Genomic DNA, 23,268 nt, shown 5'->3' on the forward strand with positions numbered 1-23,268 from the left:
TCGGCTCAGCTACCAACCAAAAATCCCCTCTTCAATTAAAATTAGAGAAACTGTGAATTTTTCTGGTATCTAGAGGAGCCTAGGCCATACAGTTGATCATAAATTGAATCTTTAACTATTGATGATCAATTGCAATATAAAACTTCTTGTCCTTGGATTCGCTCTTTTACTACTGGTTTAGTTCTTTCAATCTCTCACCCCTCCCCACACTCTTCCTGCTCCTTTCCACACCCTTCTCATTCCTAACAACCACACCCTTCCTAGTGGTTTAATCCTTGTTTTTATTATTGCTGTCTTATTGCTATTTCTTTACTATTTTTAGATCATCAAAATTTATCCTTTGCCACTTCAACATAGGAAATTAAGTGTTACAACTATTCCTTATAGGATCAACCTAGGTTTCCTTCACTACAAAATCTTAACATTCTACTAGTATTTTAGTTTTGACACTCGTACCAAGTGATCATAACTAGAACTTTTGTCAATTAGCATAATTTTTTAAATTTACATGTCCAAAATTTAGAATACTCGAACTCAACTCGATAAATGCTCATTTCACCTCCTTGATAAAGAAACTAGCCAATTTTGAAAGTTTACCGAAAATAAACAAACAAGTTTAAGCATTAAAGCATTGAATTTGATTAAAGTAGTTTGTACCGGTGACAACTCAGATCTTTTTTTTCAAGGCCTCCATTCATGAATTAGACTCGATCAACAAGCCTAAAGTTGGGCCCAAAAAACGTTGGATTCCTCAATACACTTCTGAAGCTCAACCCATTTTGTAATCGGAGCTTGGGGTTGGCTAACAAGAATGTGTGTGAATAATTATTCATTTGTTGTCAAATGGTGTGTAAATAAAGTGGAACTCTTTCTTATCAACATACAAAATTTAAAATATAATTCAATATTTTGTCCTTACCATACCATCTCTTCAATTCTAGAAACAAAAGCATGGGGTGAATAGAAACACATAGACATGGCCACGGTTCCAATTTAAAAATCGACGATTTAATTTTTCTAAAAATGGAACCTAAATTGGTCCTTATAGGGAGAGTTACGATTACAATTGTAGAACATTCAATTCTAGTTACAATTCCAATTTCTTCTGGTTACTGTTATGTTCTTTTAGTTATGTTTAAATACTTGTTATAAAATTGATTTTAAGAAAATATGACAATGAATGTTAAAAAAAAAAAAACTTTTTGTATTATCATATGCAAGAAAAAAGAAAAAATTATGCAAATTTTATGAAAAAAAATCTCATTGTTGATTAGATTAGATTGATTTTAAATTTAGATTAGTCATGGGGTGTAGACTTACTCGTAGAATGGGGCAATAGGTTGTTGGATTTGAATTAGAACGGCTAGTATTAGATGCTGACTATTGATATTGAATTCTAAACTAGCCAAATATGTTTAAATAGTAAATATTTTCTTTAGATGGTTTGAACGGGTAGTAAATCGCCAATTCCGGTCCAGTTCAAAATTTTGGTGAATCTAAACCCGAACCTTTAGTCACGATTATGGTTCCAATTTAGGTTTTCAAAGTCCGGTTTCAATTCCAATTCAACAAACCGCCAATCTAATTACTGTTCAGTTCCAATTCAAATCTGAACCATGACCACCTCTATAAACATATAAGAAGCTATAGGTCTAAATTGATGTAGGCTAACCAAGCATATTTGGACCCCGGCTCCGCCAATTTTTGTGTAAGGTACAATATTTTAGAGAGAGATTATGGCACTGATATCGTTAATTCAATATAAAACTGCTGAATAAAATCATAGAATAAAGATTAATGGTTAAGTTGAACTAACTGCACAATACCCGCTTGATAAGAAAGAATCTGCAAATATTTTACCCAATCTCATATGCACTTATAAAATTCAACCTTGTTTTTGAGTGGCAAAACAAGCAAAACTTGAATTATTCTATAGACCCATGCACAAGTTAATTCTAGAAGCATTTTGTTACACCTTACTAGAAAATAAGGAGCAACATACGGAAAACAGCTTTACTTTGATTTTCTTCCCTCTACATAATAAAGCTGACCGTCTTTGCTTTGTTTGATCAAAGAAGAGTACAAGCTAGAATCTTAAGCTTGTAGCAATGGATTAAGAATAGACTAATGCATAGTTTGTTGCCTTCACGGGGTTCCTTTCTTCCACGGCTAGTATTTGGGGAGTCCTATCATTTTCAAAATACTATTATAATCATTCTGAACAATCATGCTTTCCATTCCTACCGAAAAGCAGACATTATGCTTCAACAGGAAAAGTAATTGCGTGACTTTATCTTCACGTTTGCAATAAAATTGATTTAGGGTGGTTCGTTAAAACTGTTAGTTTACGTGTGCTACAAACATTCTTTTACACAAATAGGAATAGATTTCATAGTATTGTATAACAAGGTAGAGATTCTTTCAACACTAGCGAATGGCTTCCTCCAATATCCTAATATAATTCTTTAACCATAACTCCAAGCTATTTGTTTGAAGATGCTGCTAATGATCTTCTGTAAATGGCACGGTTGTCTTTCTAAGATTATAATTCTTTGGTTAAGGGTTTCTAGCTAAGTATAGAAAGCAAATGGGTAAGGCGTATTTCATCACCTGTCTTGCTCCATTTCAGCTTGAAGATAGCCCGCACACCATCATTAAGAACAATGTTGCGCCATTGTTTGCCTCGTTGGCGCATGACATTCAGAAAGGTGCACAGAAGCTGTGATTCTGCTAAAGAAAATGCATGCTGAGTTTCTTCTGTTACTTCAGAGCTTGCAAGTACCGACGAGCACATGGAATGGCATAAGCAAGTTGGTGGATGAATACATGAATAAGAGTTTACGCATCTTGGAGCTTTGCAATTTGCTCACATCTGCAATTAATGAGATGAATAGAAACCTTCTCAAGATTGATGTTGCCTCCAGAAGTATGTCTCAAGGCGAGTCTTTGGCTAATATTCAGGTACTGGCTGTGCGGGACACTAAACTTTATGGTTCTTTGAAGTGGAAAAATGAAGATAGTACTGAAATTCCAATGAACAAAATTAACAGCAAGAATAGTACCACAAATTTTATATGTGCAATCACAGGTGCCATGACCATTATATCCTCAATCCTTTTCTGTATAATTTTCTGTCCAATTCCAGTAGAACTTGAAAAGGAAATTCATTGTGAACTTCCTCAGATGAAATTATTTGTAGATTCAGTCCAAGAGCTTGCAAAATGTTTTAACAACAAATCCAACATCCATGTTGACAATCTTTTTGTAGCATTTCTTGGGCATGAAATGATTGAACAGGAGATAACAGAGACAAAATCTCAGACTGAAAAGCAAATTGCAACAGATATAGATAAGTTAAAAAGAACCAAAGCATCAATCCAAGAGAAATCGGCTGCTCTGAAGGTTAGTCTCGAGGTATTTGAATTGGAAGTCACCAAAGTTTTCGAAGAGGTTCTTAGAGGAAGAAACAAGTTGCTGCAGCAGATTACTCCCATGCAGCAAAACTTAAATTAGTGCAGTTTGTATCTATTGAATTTGGTGTAGCAGCAGTGAGACTCTGAATCTGATGCTATTGGTGCCTTGAACCCCTGTAATCCTAAATCAGTTCAAGTGCTATGATTTGTACGATATGCAAAAGCATTCATTTGAAACTTGAAATGTAAATCTTAATCCAAAAGGAAAAAACTGTAATCCCATATTCTGTGCTATTTATCTTGCTACTGTATCTATGTCTCGTTTTGGGGGAGCAGTCTCAACGACAAAATTCTCAGTCACAACCATGCAGCATGTATGTTTAGAGCAGTGGGCATTTGCCCAAAATTAAAGGGTGCCCCACAGTTCACAACTGAAGATGAACCACCATGCAGTCAGTATCTACTAACTAAAAATTAAATCAACCATTCTAATATGTAAAGCTTCAATTTATCAGGTAAAATATTCAGGTATCAAATAGATCAAGTTGAAAGCTGTTCATATCTTCTCCTACACAAGATGTTGAGATAACCACTAAAGTTCCTGATAAAATTTGAAACAGAAATCAGCATGCTTTAAGATAAATTTCCATCTTAAAGCTAACATTATGCACCCATTCACCAGACCAAATTTTAAATGCGAAGATAAATGGGACACATAACATGGGCTCACCACCCTAACTTGTGGATTATGCTTATCCTCTTAACTCCAAATAATCAGGTGCAGAGCACTAGACAACATTTTCTGCTGTAAGCCAGTTAAATTTAAGTGCAGATCTTTGGCAGAATTGAAGGACAATTACAGTGAAGAGAAGTGAATGTCATAAGCCATCTCAAAGTGCTGGTTGAAAGGTTTAAGATAGAAAACTTAACAAAGCACATAAATGACCTTCACTGGAGAATCGATAAAGGGCTTTGCTCTAGAGGTAACAAAGGTTTGATTCTCATCACCATCATTTTACCTTTCCCTTATACAAAACCTTTTCCAAGAAAACATACTTACTGATCCACTAGCCACAAGCATTAGCTCTCGAAAGTACTTTCAGGATGTTGAAATTCAAAACAACCATAAAACTTGAAAAATGAATCAGGATTCATCACAAAATTAAGGAAAAGAGAATCATCTTGATAAATGAGATGTCAATTTCATTCTTACTATTCACACAAGAATACATACAGAAGGGTATAGCCCAATCACCTGCAGCATACAATACTACTTTTAAAAGTTTCCAAGGAATACAAACATCAGACATGCTTGTCCAGAATTTGCCATATGATTGTTAATATTCTTTTGTTCTTTTCTCTAGGCATGCATTGCCCCATATGTAATTCTACTTCTCCCAAGCGTGCCTTATGCAAGGAGGGTAGACAGCTTTTCTTGTCTAGCTAAACTCCATATTTCACATTCAAATCTATTAACTTCTAATAGAGAAAATTGAACAAACAACATCTCTCATATCAACTTTTACATCCCGTCCACAATAAAAACAGATCAATACCGGTAAATCCAGTGGATATAAACTCTATATCAAAAAGTATTATAACCTCAAATTGAAAAAAGGACATGAGAAAAGTACAATGTTCAGATATGAAGACAACTAAAACTGCTCAAATTTGAATTAAACTCTTAATACATTTTACAGACGTAATGACTCGACAAAATTCATGAACCCCATAAAAGAGGCACATTTGGCTAGGTATATATTTCGTACGAGAAATTATAATAAAAAAATATTGTTACAAAAGGTATTGGATGGTCCATGGTGCTATGATACAAGCCAATGAATGAAATAGACAAAAGGGAGGCCCTTAGTTGTTTTATTATTTGAATTTCCAGCTGAAGACGAGTCTTGAAAACTGACCTGCCTTTCCTGGAGCCGTGTCCACAAGGTGCAAACATCCAATTCTTATACATCAACTTGGCAGACTACCAGGAGCAAATTGAGCAGATTGATTACTCATCACTTTACAACAAATGGGCCGGAAGAATTGAACCAATGAATCCAGTTGTAATGATGTAAACATACAAAAGAATGAATCACCCTTCCCAGGTAAAGTTCCATCCAGAACTACTCTATCTCATGTTGTACGGTTTTCCTCTCCTCTGACCTGTGACGAAACAACTTGGCCATCTTTCGCCTCTCACAGTCCTGCAAGACAGGCAACAACAGTTTTAAATGGCTTATAAGAAGAAGAAACAAAACTAGAAGCAAGTTGTCAATCTCTTGCTCAGACTTTGTATGCAATTTCCAGGACTGCTCACCTTAAACATATTTAGATAAAATGGTTTTTCTGGGTTTGTCCTCCTCAACTTATGATACGTGTATGCGAAACTCAGCTGATCACGAGGAGTAAATCGATCGACCTCATTAAACCAAAGACAAGAAAACAGGTTTGACATAGGCGTGTGAGCTCGTACAATGAAGGACCCTTCAGGTACATCTGTCAATAACCCAGAAAACATTCTATTAAGATCATACCAGAAGCTGAAGCTGAAAGATTTCAGAAGCAGACAAGAAACAGAATCTTACTGCTAGGAAGAAGTTTGTTAGGATCTGATGCATTAAATCGTTTTAGCCCATCATTTTGGTAAAATTGAAATTGTTCATCTATGACAGTATGATTGTACTTGTTAAGCTTCTTATTTTGAGCAACTTCCTCCCACACACAGTGGCGATCATAGTGATTAGAAATAGCATATTCATGACCTTTCCGCCAAAGGAAATATTCCAAGATAAGCAGTGGATCAAGCTGTAGACGTAGCTTGCTGTCTAACCAGATTGAATACCTGAACACAACATAGTAGCAGCATTTAACCATCCAAAAAGATCATTTGAAATGCATAATCCAACTTTGAATAACATAAAAGTGAATTCAGGATTGTCAAGCTATGTCTTATAGGACAGCAAAAAAGAGGTTGTTTCTTCTGTCCAACTGCACCTTGTATGGACACAATTTGGTATGATTGACATTTATTGCAGCACTTGTGAACAGAAGGAAACCCAGCACACAGGAACAAGTGACTGAGCAGGAAAGGCTCTCAAATAGAATCACTACAGCAATTCATCAACTTGAATGCCCATTTTCTGAATTCTAAATTTACCATTGTTCCTGCTTGGCCACTGACTAACTACGATCAAGCACCTCATCACCAAGATACACAAAGAATATGTGAAAAGTACAGGTGAAAAGAATATTGGTGATTAAAAAAAAAAAGCGACACCACAAAAATCGGTCAAATTGATTTGAATCAATCTCTAGATGGTAAATTATAATATTGTTTACCACCAGAGATAGAATTCAGCAACCCTAATAAGAATCACCAATGAGCACCACTCGAATTCAACAATATTAACAACCATAGTACTTCAATATCTTGAAACATCTGGCGAAAGACATGATCTGAAGAATTAAGATTAACGCGAAGATTAAGACTTCCTCCTTGGTTCTAGACTTCAGAAGAATATGATGTTTAAAACCTCATGATAGTTAAGTCCACGGCTTGACACACTTTGATATATATAACAGGACAAAACTGCCAAACACGATGGGGCAGCTTTCAAAAGTTTACCGGGATTCTGTTCACTAACTAACAGTGTAACTAAATCTTAATCTTTTTTTGGGTCTTTTTTTTTTTGTTGGTTGTTTTGTTGTTTGGTGGGTTGGGGGGGGGGGGGGGGTCCAATTAACCATTAAGGTTTCACCATACAAGTACAATGTGGAATCTGTCAGATAGTCTCAGCATTTGCCACCATCGGTTGAACCAATATTCTTCACAAAACATTCAAACTACAGATTGAAATGGCAATAGTGAAAAGAACAACATAGAAAGAGGAAAAAGATACAAGTCAAATGACAGTGACACCTCTAACCATATATAGCTACAGTAAACATATAATGATAGCATAAAGAAACCTGGGCCATTATACATAAGAAAAATGTCTTCCATCATATCCATGAAGCCGCTAGTAAAAATAGAAGTAAAACAAGGAGTTACATGGTTAACCTCAGAATCAATTTAAAGGTCACTGAATAACTACTCTCTTACCTAGCTGAAGGAAAAAGTCGGTGTGACAACAATTTTGGAACCTTTCCTACTCTCCGCATGTCAGTGTAAGGCAGATTCTTCACTACTACAACTTTCCACAGTCCAATGAAGCCCATTCTGTCTAGCATATGGCCCTCCGAAGAAAGAGCTTGTAAAGTAGCTTCATCAACAAACATAACAAAGCAAACATTTTTCCTGGATAAACGAGAGACCTGCAAGAGGAAAGAAAGAGGATGGATGAATGTAAGTGAAGATAATATCATATTCATCACCATAATAAATCATTTGAACGAAACTTATTTACTGACCAGATAAAGGAAAAGTAAAGAAAAGAAATAAGCAATTTTATCTACTGATCATAAGGAATGAGTCGAATGTGTACACAAATAGGATCTGCATCCAAGTAACATTCTGTAATTGGAAACAAAGATATTTTAATTTAGCATTCTTTCAGGATATCACATTCACAATGTCCGTGACAACTAAGAGAAAAAGAAAAGGGCATGCTCTTCAACCGAAGAAGGAACAGAAGCCACACTCTGCCTCTTCTGCTTAACGTGTTGAGCACAACATAGGCATATGCTGGGCAAGAAAGTCTGGGAATAAGTAGAAACTATTACCTACAAAAATGCATAGAAAGAGGACAGACGGACAGACAAAGAGGAAAGGACATGAAAAAATATCTTTGGAGATGGAAAAACCGTCGACTGAGGAGAGAAGAAGCTCAAAATTGAGCAAAGGCAGGTAAAATTCATTAAACATTGCAAAGAATCAGTACATCTCACATTCATGTGTTTATCATGTTCAAGCAACCAACCACTCTCTACAGCCTCATCACCGAAGTGTCATGGTAACCCAAAGCATTCATGGTCAATTGCCTTTGTACATAATACATGTTTTATTAGTTAACAAGAGTTGACCAAGGAGGCAATAAGGGTGCTTTCCATTTAGAAGCAAATTTTCACCCCAAAGTGAAAGCTATTTTCATATTAAAACTTCCAATTTATTGTGAGGAATACAATTTCCAAGAAATTCCATATGCAAATCAAATTACAAATCCATTAAAACTTGAAACAAATTTTGAGAAGAATTTTAGATACTTGATATACTTGATATGCCTCATGCTTTATACATAGATAGATATTAAAAGAAAAGGGATTGGCAGAATTTAAGGCAACAGGAGGGTAGGAGAAGGGAAAGGAATTAATAGAACCATCAGTAAGCTACGAGGTTAACACTTAACTGTAAACTGTCAGCCCTTCATAAAGCTGCAGTAAAGGATGTTCTTATATTATTCCTCCAGATTACTGTTTCTAAAGACTATAACAGCTAAAGGATGCAGAAGTTTTACCAAGAATATTGGAAAAATGAAACACATCTCACCATTTTTCCAACAGGTATTCTCAACCGATCTGAATTTCCAAAAATGCAAGACACCACAGCAATGTGACAACTGCTTATATATTTAGCATCATCTTCTGCCAGGTCGAATCCTGTACTAGGATATCCACTAGAACCTTTTACAAAGCCACAGTTTATTTTCTGATCATGTGCAATAAAAGATTCTTCCCTTTCTCTTAGACTCTGATGCCCAGCAAATCTAGGTTGCCACTCTTCATCATCATTGGGTTTTTCTTCTGCTTCTGTATACTGCAAGGAAAACCTTGCAAATTTTCGGCTTTCTAAAGGTTCTACAAGCAGTGCAGTAGAGTTTAGAAGTTTCATCTCGCAAGAACCTGAAATCATATAGTAAAAGTTGGCCAAATGAATGTTCACATTCAGGTGAATATGATGAAAATTTAAACTACAAATAAACCACATAAACTGCCTACACCAATCACAAGCAACTATCCCTTACTTTTTTGTCTTGTCTATATCAACATGTGAGTGAATGCATATTAACCTAGACACACTATGTCATAACAGGCACAAACAATTAATGCTAAAATCAATTATGGATCCATGTAGCAACAAGAAGTATAGGATAAAATAATAGAAATGCTTCAAGCTAAAAAAGTGTCTTAGATACAAAATTAAAGGTTCTTCACTTGAGATTACAGCCCATTATTGTCAACCCAATAGTTGATTCAGTACCAAGCACAACCTAGCCATTATGAGCTCCAATATTAAGTGCAGCATCAGATAACCACGTAACACATTAGTACAAGTGTGTGGTAATCATATCATTTCATATTCTTACCACCTTTTCCCAAAACAAGAAAATAAAAAAGAATAAAAAGAATTTCAACGTTCATGTCAACAAACCCAAACACCATGATTGGTTTTCACATACAAAGAAGAGTGGTGAAGCACCACGGCTTGTTCAGGACTCATCCACATGACCATGTCACTACATCAGCAATCACTCAAAAGCTATAACATTTAAAGACACACGTAGTAGAAATAGCAGAGACTGACCAGAAAATTTACGGCGTTTCGACTTCTTTTTGGAACCAGACCGTTTTTCAGTAGCAGACCTTCTAGAATATTGACTATCAATAGGACGTGCATGTCCTGAATGACCAGGAACTTTGCCAGAATGTTCTGAGCTGGAAGCTGACTCCTTGTCAGATAAATCAGTGGAAGCTTCATCAACCTCGTGAACAATATTTTGATGCTTGGTTTGAGCTTTAAGTAAATTAGCAGACTCTCCACCATCTAGATCATATGATGTAGTTGCACCAGAATGGTCCCCATCATCCTGTTCCATTTCACCATCGTCTTCCTTCCTACCATCCTGTAAGTCAATACCATCATCATACTCATCATCAGGATCCACCATCTCAGTCTCATTTCCACTACTAGTACGATCATGAGGTAGCAGATTTCCACCATCATGTTCTTTTGACTGCCCAATGTTCTTCAAAGATGCCTCATATTCAGCTTCATACATTTTTAATTCATTACGCCCTGCCTCATTATATAATCCATTCCCTCTATGACCCAAGCCTTTATGAGATTCATCACTAGAAGATTTCCTACCACTGTTTTTACCCTTCTCAGGAACATGATCCTTATTTACAGAATGATCCCTAGCCTCCTCATGATAATCTTCATCTCGTCTCCTATCATCACCATCCCAATAACGCGAATCTTTACCATGTGTAACCGACCCATGGCCAAATTTTACGGTATTATGTTTCTTTGTACGTGTAACATTTGTAAGAAAATCTGTATCATTTACGAAGTCATCATCCTGTATTAAGTTACTATGTGTGTCTGCAGCAAGACAACAGAAACATGTATTAGAAGTCAAGTTCTAAAACTATCAAATATATATTCACTGATTTGTGACTAACACATAATAAAAAGAATCTCTAGTAAATGAAGTCAAGCTTCAGCAATTATGGTATCTGTAAAGCATCAGGGAGAAAGAAACATATTTTGGCTCACAAATCTGTGATCCCCTTTGCTGGCATAAGTCTGGTGCTTGATTTGTCAAATTTCAATGTCAGTCACAGTGATACCAATGACAGACTTAATTCAGTTCGTGTCTTCCAATAATATGTACACATTTTTTTTTGCAGTGAAATCCCATTCTCATTCATTATTTAAAACTTTAATTTCATTAGTAAAGGGCTGGACCAGTTATCAGTCTAACATTCAAGAATCAATCAATGCAAGTACAAAATCAATCAACAAAAGCAATTTTCATATACTGTTCACCAAGTCACCAAGCCCCAACATTTGCATCAAACACTGAAACCCTCAGTTAACCTAAACTGCAAAAGCTTGAAAATCAACTTGGCGTTCTAATGTCACTGCCAATCTCCTCCTCTAATCCTTGAGAAGGGAAAATCGTTTGTGCCCCCTTCTCCTAATCACAGTAGCAGTAGCAGCAGTACAACAGCAAGCTTTCCCAACTAAGTCAAACGTTCCAAATTTGCATCAAATCAACAACCATAATCTAGTTTAAACAAACAATTGCAAAATTGAATTCAATTTCCACATTGTCAGCATATTCTAGTTCCGAAAAAAGCTAACTCTTCTGCTAAACTAAGAAAAAGAAAAAACACGAGCAAAAATTTAAAAACTGTGTTTCAAAAAGAACCCCAAAAAAAAAAGTAGAGATAAAATTAGAATGTGCAAATGTACCTTTATCTTTTGAAGAGAGGAAGAGGAAAGCGAAGATAGAGGCGACGAAGGCAACGAAGAGAAAGAGAATAAGGGCGCCGACGATGGAGATCTTGCGACCCTTTATTAACCGACGGTGGTGAAGATGGTGACCGTAACGGGATTGCTGCTTATGCAAAGCACCAGAACGAATCCCAATCGATACGTGGTGGTTGTGATCCGACGAAACGCCGCCGTTCCTCAATCCACCGCCGCCATTGAAACCAGTGAATTTCCGCATTGTCGATTCGTCAACTCATCTACTTATTTACTTATTTATTTTGTTTTACTTATATACTGATGAAAATATGGACAAAAGAGAGAGAGAGGGAGAGGGGTTTATGTTGACTGAGTTTCAGTGAGTTTTCAGTGAGAGAGAAATTGGGGAGGTTTCCGTCTCACTCTGTGTAAAAGAGTGTGTTTTAGTGTGTGTCTGTGTGTGTTTTGGACTCACCGGAGGAGGGAAGGAAGTGGAGAGCGGCTTCCTGATCCCTGCCTCTTGGTGAAGTTACGGAAGTACCCTTCAAGATTTGGTTAATTGATTGACATCAAATCTAATCTTTGTTATTAGAACGATAAATGGAAAAGAGAACAATTATCTTTCCCTCTTAGTGGTACACGTGATCGAAAAGAATTAATAGATTAATGGATGCTTGGTTTTACTCATTTTTGCATCTAGTTCTCTTCCAACCAATTTTATCTGCAATTTCTCTCACTTCTACCAACCTCTATCTTATTAATAAATTTGAATTAGTATTCTTTTTATCCATGTATGGTAAATTTTCTTTGCGTTAAGCCGTTAACTTAGTTGTTACATTGGTAAGCTTATTAATTTTGATAGATACTAATAAATCATTTATGTAAAAATAGATCATTGTACTTTTTGCTTTTGTTTTAAATTGAAAATGAATAAGGAAGTATGACAAAATTTAATTCTTATCTCGAAGAATGCTTGTTATTTCTTTGTATATGAATTAATAAAAGTTTCTAAAAACCAATATGGTAAACTCGTGAGGAGAGAGAAGATAGGTTGTTCGGACAAAGGGAGTGTAAGGGAGAGATTTTGGATTCTAACCCTCCTACTTATATTATAAAAAATTTAAAAACAAAGACTACCAAAAAAAACTATAAAAGACTATAATAAAAAGTGAGTATAAGTGAGAGGCTCCGAGTTTGAACCCTCTCACTTACACTATAAAAATTTGTTTAAAAGGATTAATACGGTAGTTAAATATTTGGAGTATAATTGTAGACACCAAAAATTTCATTTATTTAATTCAATATTAGCTTTATTTTTTTATTCTTATTTTATTTTATTTTATTGATTAAATGATAGTTAGTATTCATTTTTGCTTGTTTTTATAAATTAGGTTCATAATTTTTATTTTTAAGATATTTTTGCATTAAAATTTTGTAAAGGAAAAATTTCACAAAAATATGTTTTAATCATCTTAAATTCAATTTCTTTAAAGTAAATGAAAATGTTGCAATGCAATTTCAATTAGGAATTAGCTTTTTCTTTGTTTACCTAAATTGATTTTGAAAAACAAAAATATAATAAATAAATGAAAAATAAAAAGATAGGTGGAGGTTTGCATGTTGGACAAGTGTGCTAAAGGAGCATTAGACAAGTGTATTAGAGAAGTATTGGACAAGTGTTAGTGCATGCAAATAGGACAAGTGTCCCCATTTTGTTGATACCACATGCAAGGAGGGAATAGGTGGCAAGACAAGTGTTCAACCTAGGAAAATTTGAAGAAAAAACAAACAAAAGAATATGGAAAAGTGAGAGAGGCTACGGAAACAAAGAACGGGGACAAGGGGAGAGGGACACGGAGAAAGGGTTCGGTTAAGGGAAGAAAACTGAAGAGGGAAATAGGAAAGGAAAAGAGGAGGAGGCTACGGACGGAGGAAAAACAAAAAAGGAAAAGAGAGAGAGTTTGGCAGCTAAGAGGAAGAGAAAACAAGTAGCTACGGGCAAGAAGGAGAAAAAAAAAAAAAAAAAAAAGAGAGAGAGCTGGGGGAAGTAGGAAGAAGAACCAAGCAAGAAAAAAGGAAGCTACGGGAAGCAAGGGAGTGGCGGCTGAGGAAACCGAGAGAGGGTTTGAAGAAAAAGAAAAGGGGGGGGGAACTTGGGGAAATCTGGAAGGGAACTGGAGGGAGAAAAAAGGCTGGTGTGAGCTTCGGGAAAGATCTGGGGGCGGGGGAAGGAACAGAGGTCGTGTTGGAGCAAACAGGAAAGAAAGGGTGGCTGAGGGAGAGAAAGAAAAGAGCTTTGGGCTGGGAAAACGAAGCAAGAAAGACTACGGGAATCAGCAGGAGAAACCAAGCAAAGAAAAAACAAGAAAAACTAAGAGAAAAGGGAGAGCCGAGGGGGAAAACAGGGAGGGAAAAAAGGAGGAGAGACTGCGGGGAGTTGGGAAGAACAATGGAGAAAGAAAAGGCTTGAGAAAAATCTGGAAAGGAAGAGGGTCTAGGAGGGGAAAAGAAGAAAGGGTTTTCGGGAGGAGAGGAAAAAAGGGAGAACCGAGAAAGGCAAGCAAGAAGGATAGGGTTTCGGCTGAGGAAGAAAGAAAAGTGAGAAAGGAAGGAATCTGGGGAGAGAGCTTTAGGGAAGAATTTGGGAGAAAAGAGAGAGCTTGGGACACGGAAAAGAAAGAAAAGAGAGAGGAGATCGAGCGAGAGGTGAAACTGAGAATTTTTGCTGCAAAAGTTCATCACCAAGTTGACGAACCAGCATAGTTTCGCACCAAATTCTGGCCCAGTTCTTAGCTTTTTGAGTAAACTCTTGATTTCTGCACTATCTTGGCATGAAATACAAGAACTTTCATTCAGGAATCTCCTCAAAACAACCTCTCTGAGCTTCCCAAATCAGGACCCAAAATATCGGGTTCATCATTGCTGCAATTTTCTGCAACGAAGCTCTTGGCTTCATTCTTGGAATCAACACTCCTTTCTGGGCATATTTCACGTTCAATCGACTACATAAGTACTCTTAGGTAACCGTGACTCTTCTCCTTGCTAGTTTAACACATTTTTCACGAAGATCTAAGTCATTGGACATGAACTCTTGCACTCTTGTTGTCGGTTCCATTACCCTGACATCTTATTTATTTTTCTTTCCATGAATATGGTAGGGAATATATGAACCAAGGATCTTTTTTTTTATTATTTGTTTCTGTTATCAAAAAGGGAAGAATAATGCATGTGAAATTTGTTGGTGAAACGGCCACAACAATGTTAACACTATTTGCTTGAGTCGTGCGTAGCGCTGTCCTAAGAAACTATTTCATGAAATTGAAATGTCTCCCCAGGATTAAACAAGCCTTCTTCTTGTTGCGAACAAGAAAGACAAACTTTCTTCTTGTTGCAAACTAGAAGGACCAGAACTAGCAAATAAAATATAAATCCAGCAGAGTAATAGGAGGAAGAAGTAGAAGGGGACTGATAGGAAGGTATCTACTGTCAGTGGGAGATTTTGGAAGAAAGTTGATAGGAAGGTATCAACTGTCAGGGGGAGAGGAAGTGGTGCATTTTTTCAAGGGGAAATAGCACCTATTTATAGGTTTTAGAATGAGGTGCAACCCTTCTCACTTCCGATATGGGACAAAGACTGTAAGTTTTCTCATTTCCCGATGTGGGACAAAGAAAGCAATCATTTTCATTTTTCTATGTGGGACAAAAATTTTGAAATACTTTTATATTTTACAACAATCTCCTTCCTATTTCAAAAGGTTTTGGACAAAAGATAAGAAAATAATCTACTGGATTCATTTGGGTGGAATGTAATTCGTTTGGTGTTTTTTGGACTATGAACCAAACTTAGATTGATAAAACGTGACTTACAAAATTATTGGTGAAATATAAATTTCTATGAACCAATAACTCTTGAAGTATGACAGAGATTTTATCAATCACATTACAACCCATAATTTGCTATTAACACGATTTTGCGCCTTTTGGCCGTGCGCCTGCCTGGTTATTCATGAGAGTTCTAAAGATTTGACCGATGAATCTTATAGGAGCGGCCCCACTTGACTCTCATATAGGTGAATTCATCAAGTGTGTATTGTTTTAACTACACCTCCCTAATGGGATATGAATTCATTAAGAGTTTTAACTCATCCTCACAATTATTCAAAGCACTTATCTCCGGAGGGACTTAAATTTGAAGTGTTTTACCATCAATATTGACTTGTTATTACCCATATGAACCTATTTCATGGGATCACCAATCACATAGGTTGGGTTACCGTCTCTATTGACAACTTGTTGGTCGAAGTCCCATTTCTTTTGAAGTTTGAAGAATCAATTTTCTTCCTACGGGTTTAATCAGAGGATTGGCCAAATTCAACTCTGATTTCACATAATCAATGGAAATAATTCCATCTCTAAGCAGCTGCTTTACGTCATCATGTTTCAATCTCATGTGTCGACTTTTACAATTATACGATTTATTTTTAGCAATAGCAATAGCCGCTTGACAATCACTATATATAGGCACGGGAGGCATCAGATCCTTATTTGAAGGAATATTAGCTAAGAAATTCCTTAACCAATCAGTCTCAGAACCAGTCAACCCCAGAGCTTAAACTCTGACTCCATAGTTGACCTGGCAATGACTGTCTGTCTGGCTGACTTCCATGCTACTGCACCACCACCAAGGGTGAACACATAACCACTAGTGGATTTTGTATCATTTGAATCAGAGATCCAATTAGTATCACTGTATCCTTCTAGTACAGTGGGAAATCCACTATATAAAATACCATAATTTATGGTACCTCTCAAATATTTCATTAGTCTAACCAATACAAACCAATGCTCATGATTGGGATTATGAGTATATCGACTCAGTCTACATACAGCATAGGCTATATCTGGTCTTGTAAAATTCATTAAATGCATCAGATTCCCAATTATCTAAGCATATTTCGACTAAGCAACTGGGTCACCATTATTTTTCTTTAATTGAGTGTTAGCATCATAGGGAGTGGTTACAGGTGTTTCATCATAATTTTCAAACTTCTTAAGAAGTCTCTCTATATAATGCTCTTGTGACAACATTATACCATCATCTCTCCTTATGATTTTAACACCCAATATCATTTTAACTTCACTCATATCTTTCATATCAAAATTGGAAGACAAAAATTCTTTAGTGCTATTGACAATATTTAGACTAGTATCAAATATAAGCATGTCATCTACATACAAACTAATTATCACATATTGATCATTTACAATTTTAACATATACACATTTATCCATTTTTACAGATGAAAATCCGTCTTTGATTGATCAAATTTCTCATGCCACTGTTTAGGAGCTTGTTTTAGGCCATAAAGAGATTTAGTTAATTTACAAACCTTATTTTCTTGTCTAGAAATAATACATTCCTCAGGTTGGATCATGTAAATTTTTTCTTCTAAATCACCATTTAAAAAAGCTATTTTGACATCCATTTGATGAATAAAAAGTTTATGAATAGAAGCCAGGAAGCCAGTGCAAATAAAACACGAATAGAGGCAATCCTTGTTACTGGTGCAAATGTGTCAAAATAATCAATATTTTGTTTTTGAAAAAATCTCTTAGCTACTAGACGAGCTTTATATTTATCAATAGAGCCATCAGGATTATATTTTCTTTTGAAAATTCATTTGCAACCAATAGATTTTGCACCAGGTGATAAATCTACCAAAATCCAAGTTTTATTTTTCATAATAGAGTCAATTTCAGTTTTAATTGCTTCTTTTCAAAATTTGCTATCAGAAGAAGAAATAGCATCAAAATAAGTTAAAGGATCATTATCAACAAAAAAGGTTTGAAAATCATTCCTATAGAAAAATTCTTTTCTCGGCCTTTTACTCATTGTCAACTCCTCATTAGAGGTTGTTTCTTTGTTTATTTCAACAGGTGCATGAGAAATTTTATTAGACAGTGGAAAAATATGTTCCAAAAATTCAGCATTCTTTGTCTTAATGATTGTATTACAATCAAGTACATCACTTCTTAAAACAAGAAATCTATATGCAGCACTATGTTCAGCATATCTAATAAACATATAATCAGAAGTTTTAGAACCTAATTTTCTTTTCTTAGGTTCAGGCAATAATACTTTAGCTAAACACCCCCACACTTTTAAATATTTCAAATTAGGTTTATAATTTTTTCACAATTCATAAGGTGTTTTGCCAGTCCTTTTATGTGAAATTCTAATTTGTAAATGACAAGCGGATAAAATAGCTTCACCCCACAAATTATCAGGAGCATGAGAACTAACTAACATGAATTTCATCATTTCTTTTAATGTTCTATTTTTCCTTTCAGCTACACCATCATATTGTGGTGAATAAGGTGGTGTTATTTCATGTATTATACCTTCAAAAAAAAGTTCTTCAAGAAAAAGAAGATAGTCCATGAACTCAAGACAGAACATAAGAAATGTAATGATACCTCACACAAGCAATAGAATCAGAAGCATAGCAAGATATCACAGAAAATCTGATCATTGAAACCCAAATGCAACCTAATAATTCATGCCTAATAAAGAAAAATATCTTGTCTAAAGAACGAGTATTCAAACAATTTGCCAAGAGAAAAAAGTTGCAAGTGAATTTCTAGTTTCCATATCAAAGCTTAAACTAAGGCTCCCATTCATTCATCAATATCCTATCTGCGTTGACCTTGTATCTGTTCTGGCTAAGGTGTCTTTTATGTGCATGTGCATATTTAAGGTGGCAAGCCCAAGATTTCAGCTAGACATCCACTAATGCTACTATTACCAATACTGAAGGGCAGTTGTTATAGGAAAAAGGGAAGAGAGGGACTGAGAGAGTCTATCCTTTGGAAAAGATAACTGAAAAAAAATCTCAAGATAGCACAACCAAAACACATATGCAAAGTTGGAATATACCAGGAATAAGTTGACCTTCAATTTAATATGCTTCAAATAAGTTGTTCCTTTGGACAAGTGGGGAAGAGTTACGTCCATGATTCTAAATTGCGTATCTACATTCTAGCACTACCACAATGATAAATCAAAAGAAATCAACATCTCGATTGTTTAAGCAAAAGAATGCATGGCAAGATAGCAAAACATGCTCTACGTCATAGACAAAATAAGAGTACAATTGGAAACAGTAATTTGAAGTTCCAACTATATGCATATATAGATTCCCAAGAATATGATTCTTCGATTCAAAGAGGACTAGAAAATGTTTATGTAGCTTGAAAATGGAAAATTACACTTGTTCATCTTAGGAGTTATATGCAAGGTAAAGAGGAAATACAAATCAGCACAAAGCAAATAACAGATATTCAAAGATGCTGACAGCTGATCCAAAAAAGGCAATTATGCAACTCAGTCTTGTCTCATCAATGGACTTCACCAGACTGCGAATACGCCATTTTTCCAGAGGCGATGGAGGAGGAGGAGGCAGCTGGATGCAAAAATTGCGGGCTATGGTGTTAACACTGTCGGAAGCCATAGTTTCTTAGATTGTTAGTGAAACGACCACAACAATGTTAATACTATTGCTTGAGTCGTGCGTAGCACTGTCCTAAGAAACTATTTCATGAAATTGAAATGTCTCCCCAGAATTAAACAAGCCTTCTTCTTGTTGCGAACAAGAAAGACAAACTTTCTTCTTGTTGCAAACTAGAAGGACCAGAACTAGCAAATAAAATATAAATCCAACAGAGTAATAGGAGGAAGAAGTAGAAGGGGACTGACAGGAAGGTATTTACTGTCAGTGGGAGATTTTGGAAGAAAGCTGACATGAAGGTATCAACTGTCAGGGGGAGAGGAAGTGGTGCATTTTTTCAAGGGGAAATAACACCTATTTATAGGTTTTAGAATGAGGTGCAACTCTTCTCACTTCCGATGTGGGATAGAGAAAGCAATCATTTTCATTTTTCGATGTGGGACAAAACTTTTGAAATACTTTTATATTTTACAACAAAATTTGGCTAGATTTAGGTTCCGTTAGTGGCACATGTTGATTATCTCTCGTTGCTTTCATTTCCTTTCCTCCTGTTCGTTGGTTTGTCCCATGAGCCGATGTCTTCAATCTGAAGTTGTGGAGTTTTTATTCTTGGATGATCTTGCTAGGAGTTTTGAATAGATTTAGACTTGGTTGCTTTGCCTTTTCATGGTGTGATATGCATGCGAATTGTTGGTTATATTCAATGGACTACTGTAGCAAAGCAAACCCAGAAACCTATGAATGAACCTGGAATTTGCAAGCTTTTTTCTCATTTTAAATTTTCCTCTCTCTTGTATGGTATCTTGATGATGAGTTTATGAAGCTTAATGTGAACTTGGAGGTCAGATATTTCTAGTTGTTGAAATTTTTGTTTTGCCGCATAAGGTTGCTGAAGTTCCAAAGCTTCAGGAGTTGCCGAAAGTTTCAGTTGCAGAAATCTTCTTCGTAGCTTGCATGCAAATCAAAGACAAATTGCATTTTAACCCCTCAAGTTTTTCCTTGTTCTACTATGGCCCAGAAAATTAGAAAAATCAATCAATTTTGTCCTTTTAAAATGTTATTTTTCTTTGACATGCTTTAATGTGATTTTGGACAGATTATTCATGAAATTTTAGGATGAAATTTGAAGGTTTAATAATTTTTGATAGATTTATTGTTTTTTATTTGAATTTTGTAAAAATGATTTTAGATTTGGGTAGTATTTATTTTGTTTTGGGTTTTGGTGAGGGGGTTTTCATTTATTTCTTGTGAATTTTAACATTAGGTTTGGTAAGTTTCATCTTAAGCCCTTAATTTTATTTTATTTTAGGCCCCTTAATATTGTAATAATAATGACTTGATCCCTCAAACTTGTTTAATTCTTTCAATTGGGTCCTTGTTTGTTCTAATTTGTTGAATATGGGTTGTTTATTTTATTTGAATGCTATGAGTGATTGAATTTCGTGTTTATTTCCATTTCATGTGATTATTTGTTAATTAAAACGATGCCTTGACCTTTTTCTTTGTTTTGAAGGGTGAATAAGGAAAATTTTATTTCATTAGATCACCAATTCAAGGGAGGTACACTCTACTTCTTTATTTTGATTTTACTTAATCCTATGTGCTCCTATGTGAATTTATGTGTGTAATTGCATGTATGTTGAATGTTTTGTTATTTATTTTGTTTTTGTTTATTTATTCATTTTATTTGTTTCTTTTAATTTCATATATTCATTCATTTAATTTTTGATTATTTAAGAGGCATTTAAATGCCAAATTGTAATAGTTAGGGGATTCAAGACATGTATTTAGATAAAATATGTAATAGTTAGGTATTTATTTTATTATTTATTTTATTCCTCCCCCCTTTAGATTGTAGTTAGGGCCCCCAAATGTAATAGTTAGGTTTCTATTTGGTTTGTGTGTTTTGCATGCTTGTGTGTTACGTGTTACTCGATTTTTTAGGGCTTTGCATCTAGATATCATGCTTATATGCTATGTGTTTTATGTGATATTATGTGTTTACTTACTTTTATTATGTTTTATATGATTAGTTTAGTTGTAATCAATGTGTGACGTCACCATACTAGTTCAACACTAGTTGTGACCTTTTTCCTCGATTTCTTGCTAGTCCAACGCTAGTGAGAGCTCATAAACATGGGCTAATCCAACGCTAGATCCTTAGGAACCGTCCACGCATTAGATCATGATTCTGTGACAATCACTACATTTGCATGCATATTTTCTATCTTTTAGGGTTTTTATCATTTTGCATGACATTTCCCTTATATGTACATCTCTTATCCCATATTCCCCTATATGTATATCTCTTATCCCATATTTTTCCTATATATATATACCTTATCCCCATGTGTGACACATGACATTGGACTTGCATTCCATTTAAGAATTAGAACTAAATTAGTACATTTGCATGATTAGATAGGAGAAATACCCCTCGAATATGGGATATGGATGAGTATGGCTCTCTAACTTTAGCATGCTCGTATTCCCTCTATTAAAGGGAACATTGAAGTCACGAATATTAGCTCCTCGCAGCCATTATGATGCATTCCTTTAGGTCATGTATATTTGTATATTATTATTTTCTTTTCTTTTCTTTTCTTTTCTTTTCTTCGAGTCTTATATTTTTGTATATTCGTGACCTCTTCAACGAGTCACTCTTGGGCGTCGCAATTAATGCGATTTGCACCAATCAAACTTTGAAGAAACATCTTGACCCTTCTGATATATATTAGATCTAGGATTTCATTCATATAGTGACATCCAAATATGATAAATTTTTAGGTTAAAATAAGAAATTTGTTTACTAAATCATGCAACTAGTCTTGGCTAGGTTGAAAGGGTGTTTTGGATTTTATTCTTACTTTCCCTTTCTTCAAACGTGACTCCCGAACATTTTTCTCTAATTTTCGAAGACTTGGAGTCGTTTAAAAAGGGTTTTATCTACTTTTTTTTTTTAAAATTTCATTTTAGGTAACTTGGTACACCTTAACTCAATACCAAGTGGCGACTCCTATTTTTTATTATTAAAAACCCTTTTTAAACTATTATTTTGGGGCCAAAACCTTCGCACTTTTATGTCCCATTTAGGCCCATTTTCTTTATTTATTTTTAAAAAATCAAAAGCTCATTTTTCACTCAAAATTAATCAAAAATCCATTTTCATAAATCATAAACTAATTTTATTTTTTCATTTAAAATGGGGCGCGACAATAATAAGAAGCGGTTTTTGCCACTATTCACTGCTTTTTGGTCTACCAACTTGGGGGGCTTTTTCTGATCATTTGTATTGGACAATTTGATGTTTGTGTCGCTTAGTGTACAATAACTTGGTGCGTGTATGTTGTTTGAGTTGATTGCTTTGCCCTTGGTATGCTCCATGGCTTCTGGTGCCTTGGCCCCGAGGGCTTTTTAGTCAATTTTTGCTCCGTATTGTTGTTGTTATTACATACTGTACAACAGATTCCTACATGTGTTTTGATGTAAATTACTATTTTGACCTTCATATACATATGTTCCTTCATGCAGCTTTATTAGTATGCGTTTGTATTGTAGCCTTTGCCTAAAATTTCACGTTGTCTCACGTGAGTTGAGATAATTATTTCTACTTATTGTGTATTTGTATTAACTAGAATAGATGGAAGAGGTCAATCAAAGAATAATATTCAATAGTCTCTAATTATATCTTTCTCCTTGGAGATACTCTTTGCACCGACTATTTATGCCCTATTCTTGAATAGCATAATAATTTCTTGTATTAACTAGAATAGATGGAAGAGGTCAATCAAAGAATAATATTCTATAGTCTCTAATTATATCTTTTTCCTTGGAGATACTCTTTGCACCGACTATTTATGCCCTATTCTTGAATAGCATAATAATTTCAGTTGAGATCTTCTATTTGCTCATTTGAAAGACCTACCAATGTTTTAAAAAGTGAAAGCATTGAGCAAAGCATTTAGGGCGAAAGCCTCGAGGCCCCACGAATTTGTAATTTTAAATATATATAAATATGATATATATCATAAAAAATCATTTGAAGATATAAATAAATATAATTAAATTAGATTATATTAAGAAAATTTACATAGATGAAGAATTATTGTTGTATAACTCTAATTAAAAATTTAAGAAACAACATATTAAT

At 35.0% G+C, this 23,268-nt stretch overlaps 1 protein-coding gene and 1 long non-coding RNA gene across 7 annotated transcripts; one reads left to right on the forward strand and one right to left on the reverse strand.

The window, feature by feature from the left end:
- Window positions 1–2,264: 2,264 nt before the first annotated feature.
- Window positions 2,265–12,152, reverse strand: LOC113714597 (uncharacterized). Of its 6 annotated transcripts, none has more exons than XR_003453752.2 (9): window positions 11,614–12,152; window positions 9,937–10,737; window positions 8,902–9,254; window positions 7,519–7,730; window positions 6,002–6,258; window positions 5,734–5,912; window positions 5,498–5,620; window positions 5,333–5,397; window positions 2,880–3,022 (listed from the first exon to the last, which is right to left on the reverse strand). XR_003453752.2 is itself a non-coding variant. In XM_027238521.2 (8 exons), the coding sequence occupies exons 1-7, from the start codon at window positions 11,870–11,872 to the stop codon at window positions 5,540–5,542; spliced, it is 2,142 nt and encodes a 713-aa protein (XP_027094322.1). In that variant the 5' UTR covers window positions 11,873–12,152; the 3' UTR covers window positions 5,060–5,397; window positions 5,498–5,539. The 6 variants fall into 6 exon arrangements, 2 of the variants coding, with proteins under 2 accessions (XP_027094322.1, XP_027094321.1); XR_003453753.2 differs by lacking the exon at window positions 2,880–3,022 and adding an exon at window positions 3,140–3,587; XR_003453750.2 differs by lacking the exon at window positions 2,880–3,022 and adding an exon at window positions 2,265–2,872 and having other exon boundaries at window positions 5,333–5,620; window positions 11,614–12,151.
- A 1,173-nt stretch (window positions 12,153–13,325) lies between these two features.
- LOC140016294 (uncharacterized) lies at window positions 13,326–22,807 on the forward strand. Its single transcript, XR_011822671.1, has 2 exons — window positions 13,326–14,630; window positions 20,632–22,807. It is a non-coding gene; the product is annotated as an uncharacterized lncRNA (long non-coding RNA).
- The last annotated feature ends 461 nt before the right edge of the window (window positions 22,808–23,268 follow it).

The sequence above is a fragment of the Coffea arabica genome, chromosome 10c (assembly GCF_036785885.1).
Source record: "Coffea arabica cultivar ET-39 chromosome 10c, Coffea Arabica ET-39 HiFi, whole genome shotgun sequence".
NCBI lineage: Eukaryota > Viridiplantae > Streptophyta > Magnoliopsida > Gentianales > Rubiaceae > Coffea > Coffea arabica.

What these genes read in the sequence shown, in the direction of transcription:
- LOC113714597 (XM_027238521.2), bottom strand. Translation starts at nt 11,872, where the DNA reads ATGCGGAAATTCACTGGTTTCAATGGCGGCGGTGGATTGAGGAACGGC. An exon ending in CCTCTCTTCAAAAGATAAAG is followed by an intron (nt 10,738 to 11,613) that starts GTACATTTGCAC and finishes GTCTTGCTGCAG; the next exon opens with ACACACATAGTAACTTAATA. An exon ending in TTTATCTAAATATGTTTAAG is followed by an intron (nt 5,621 to 5,733) that starts GTGAGCAGTCCT and finishes CCTGTCTTGCAG; the next exon opens with GACTGTGAGAGGCGAAAGAT.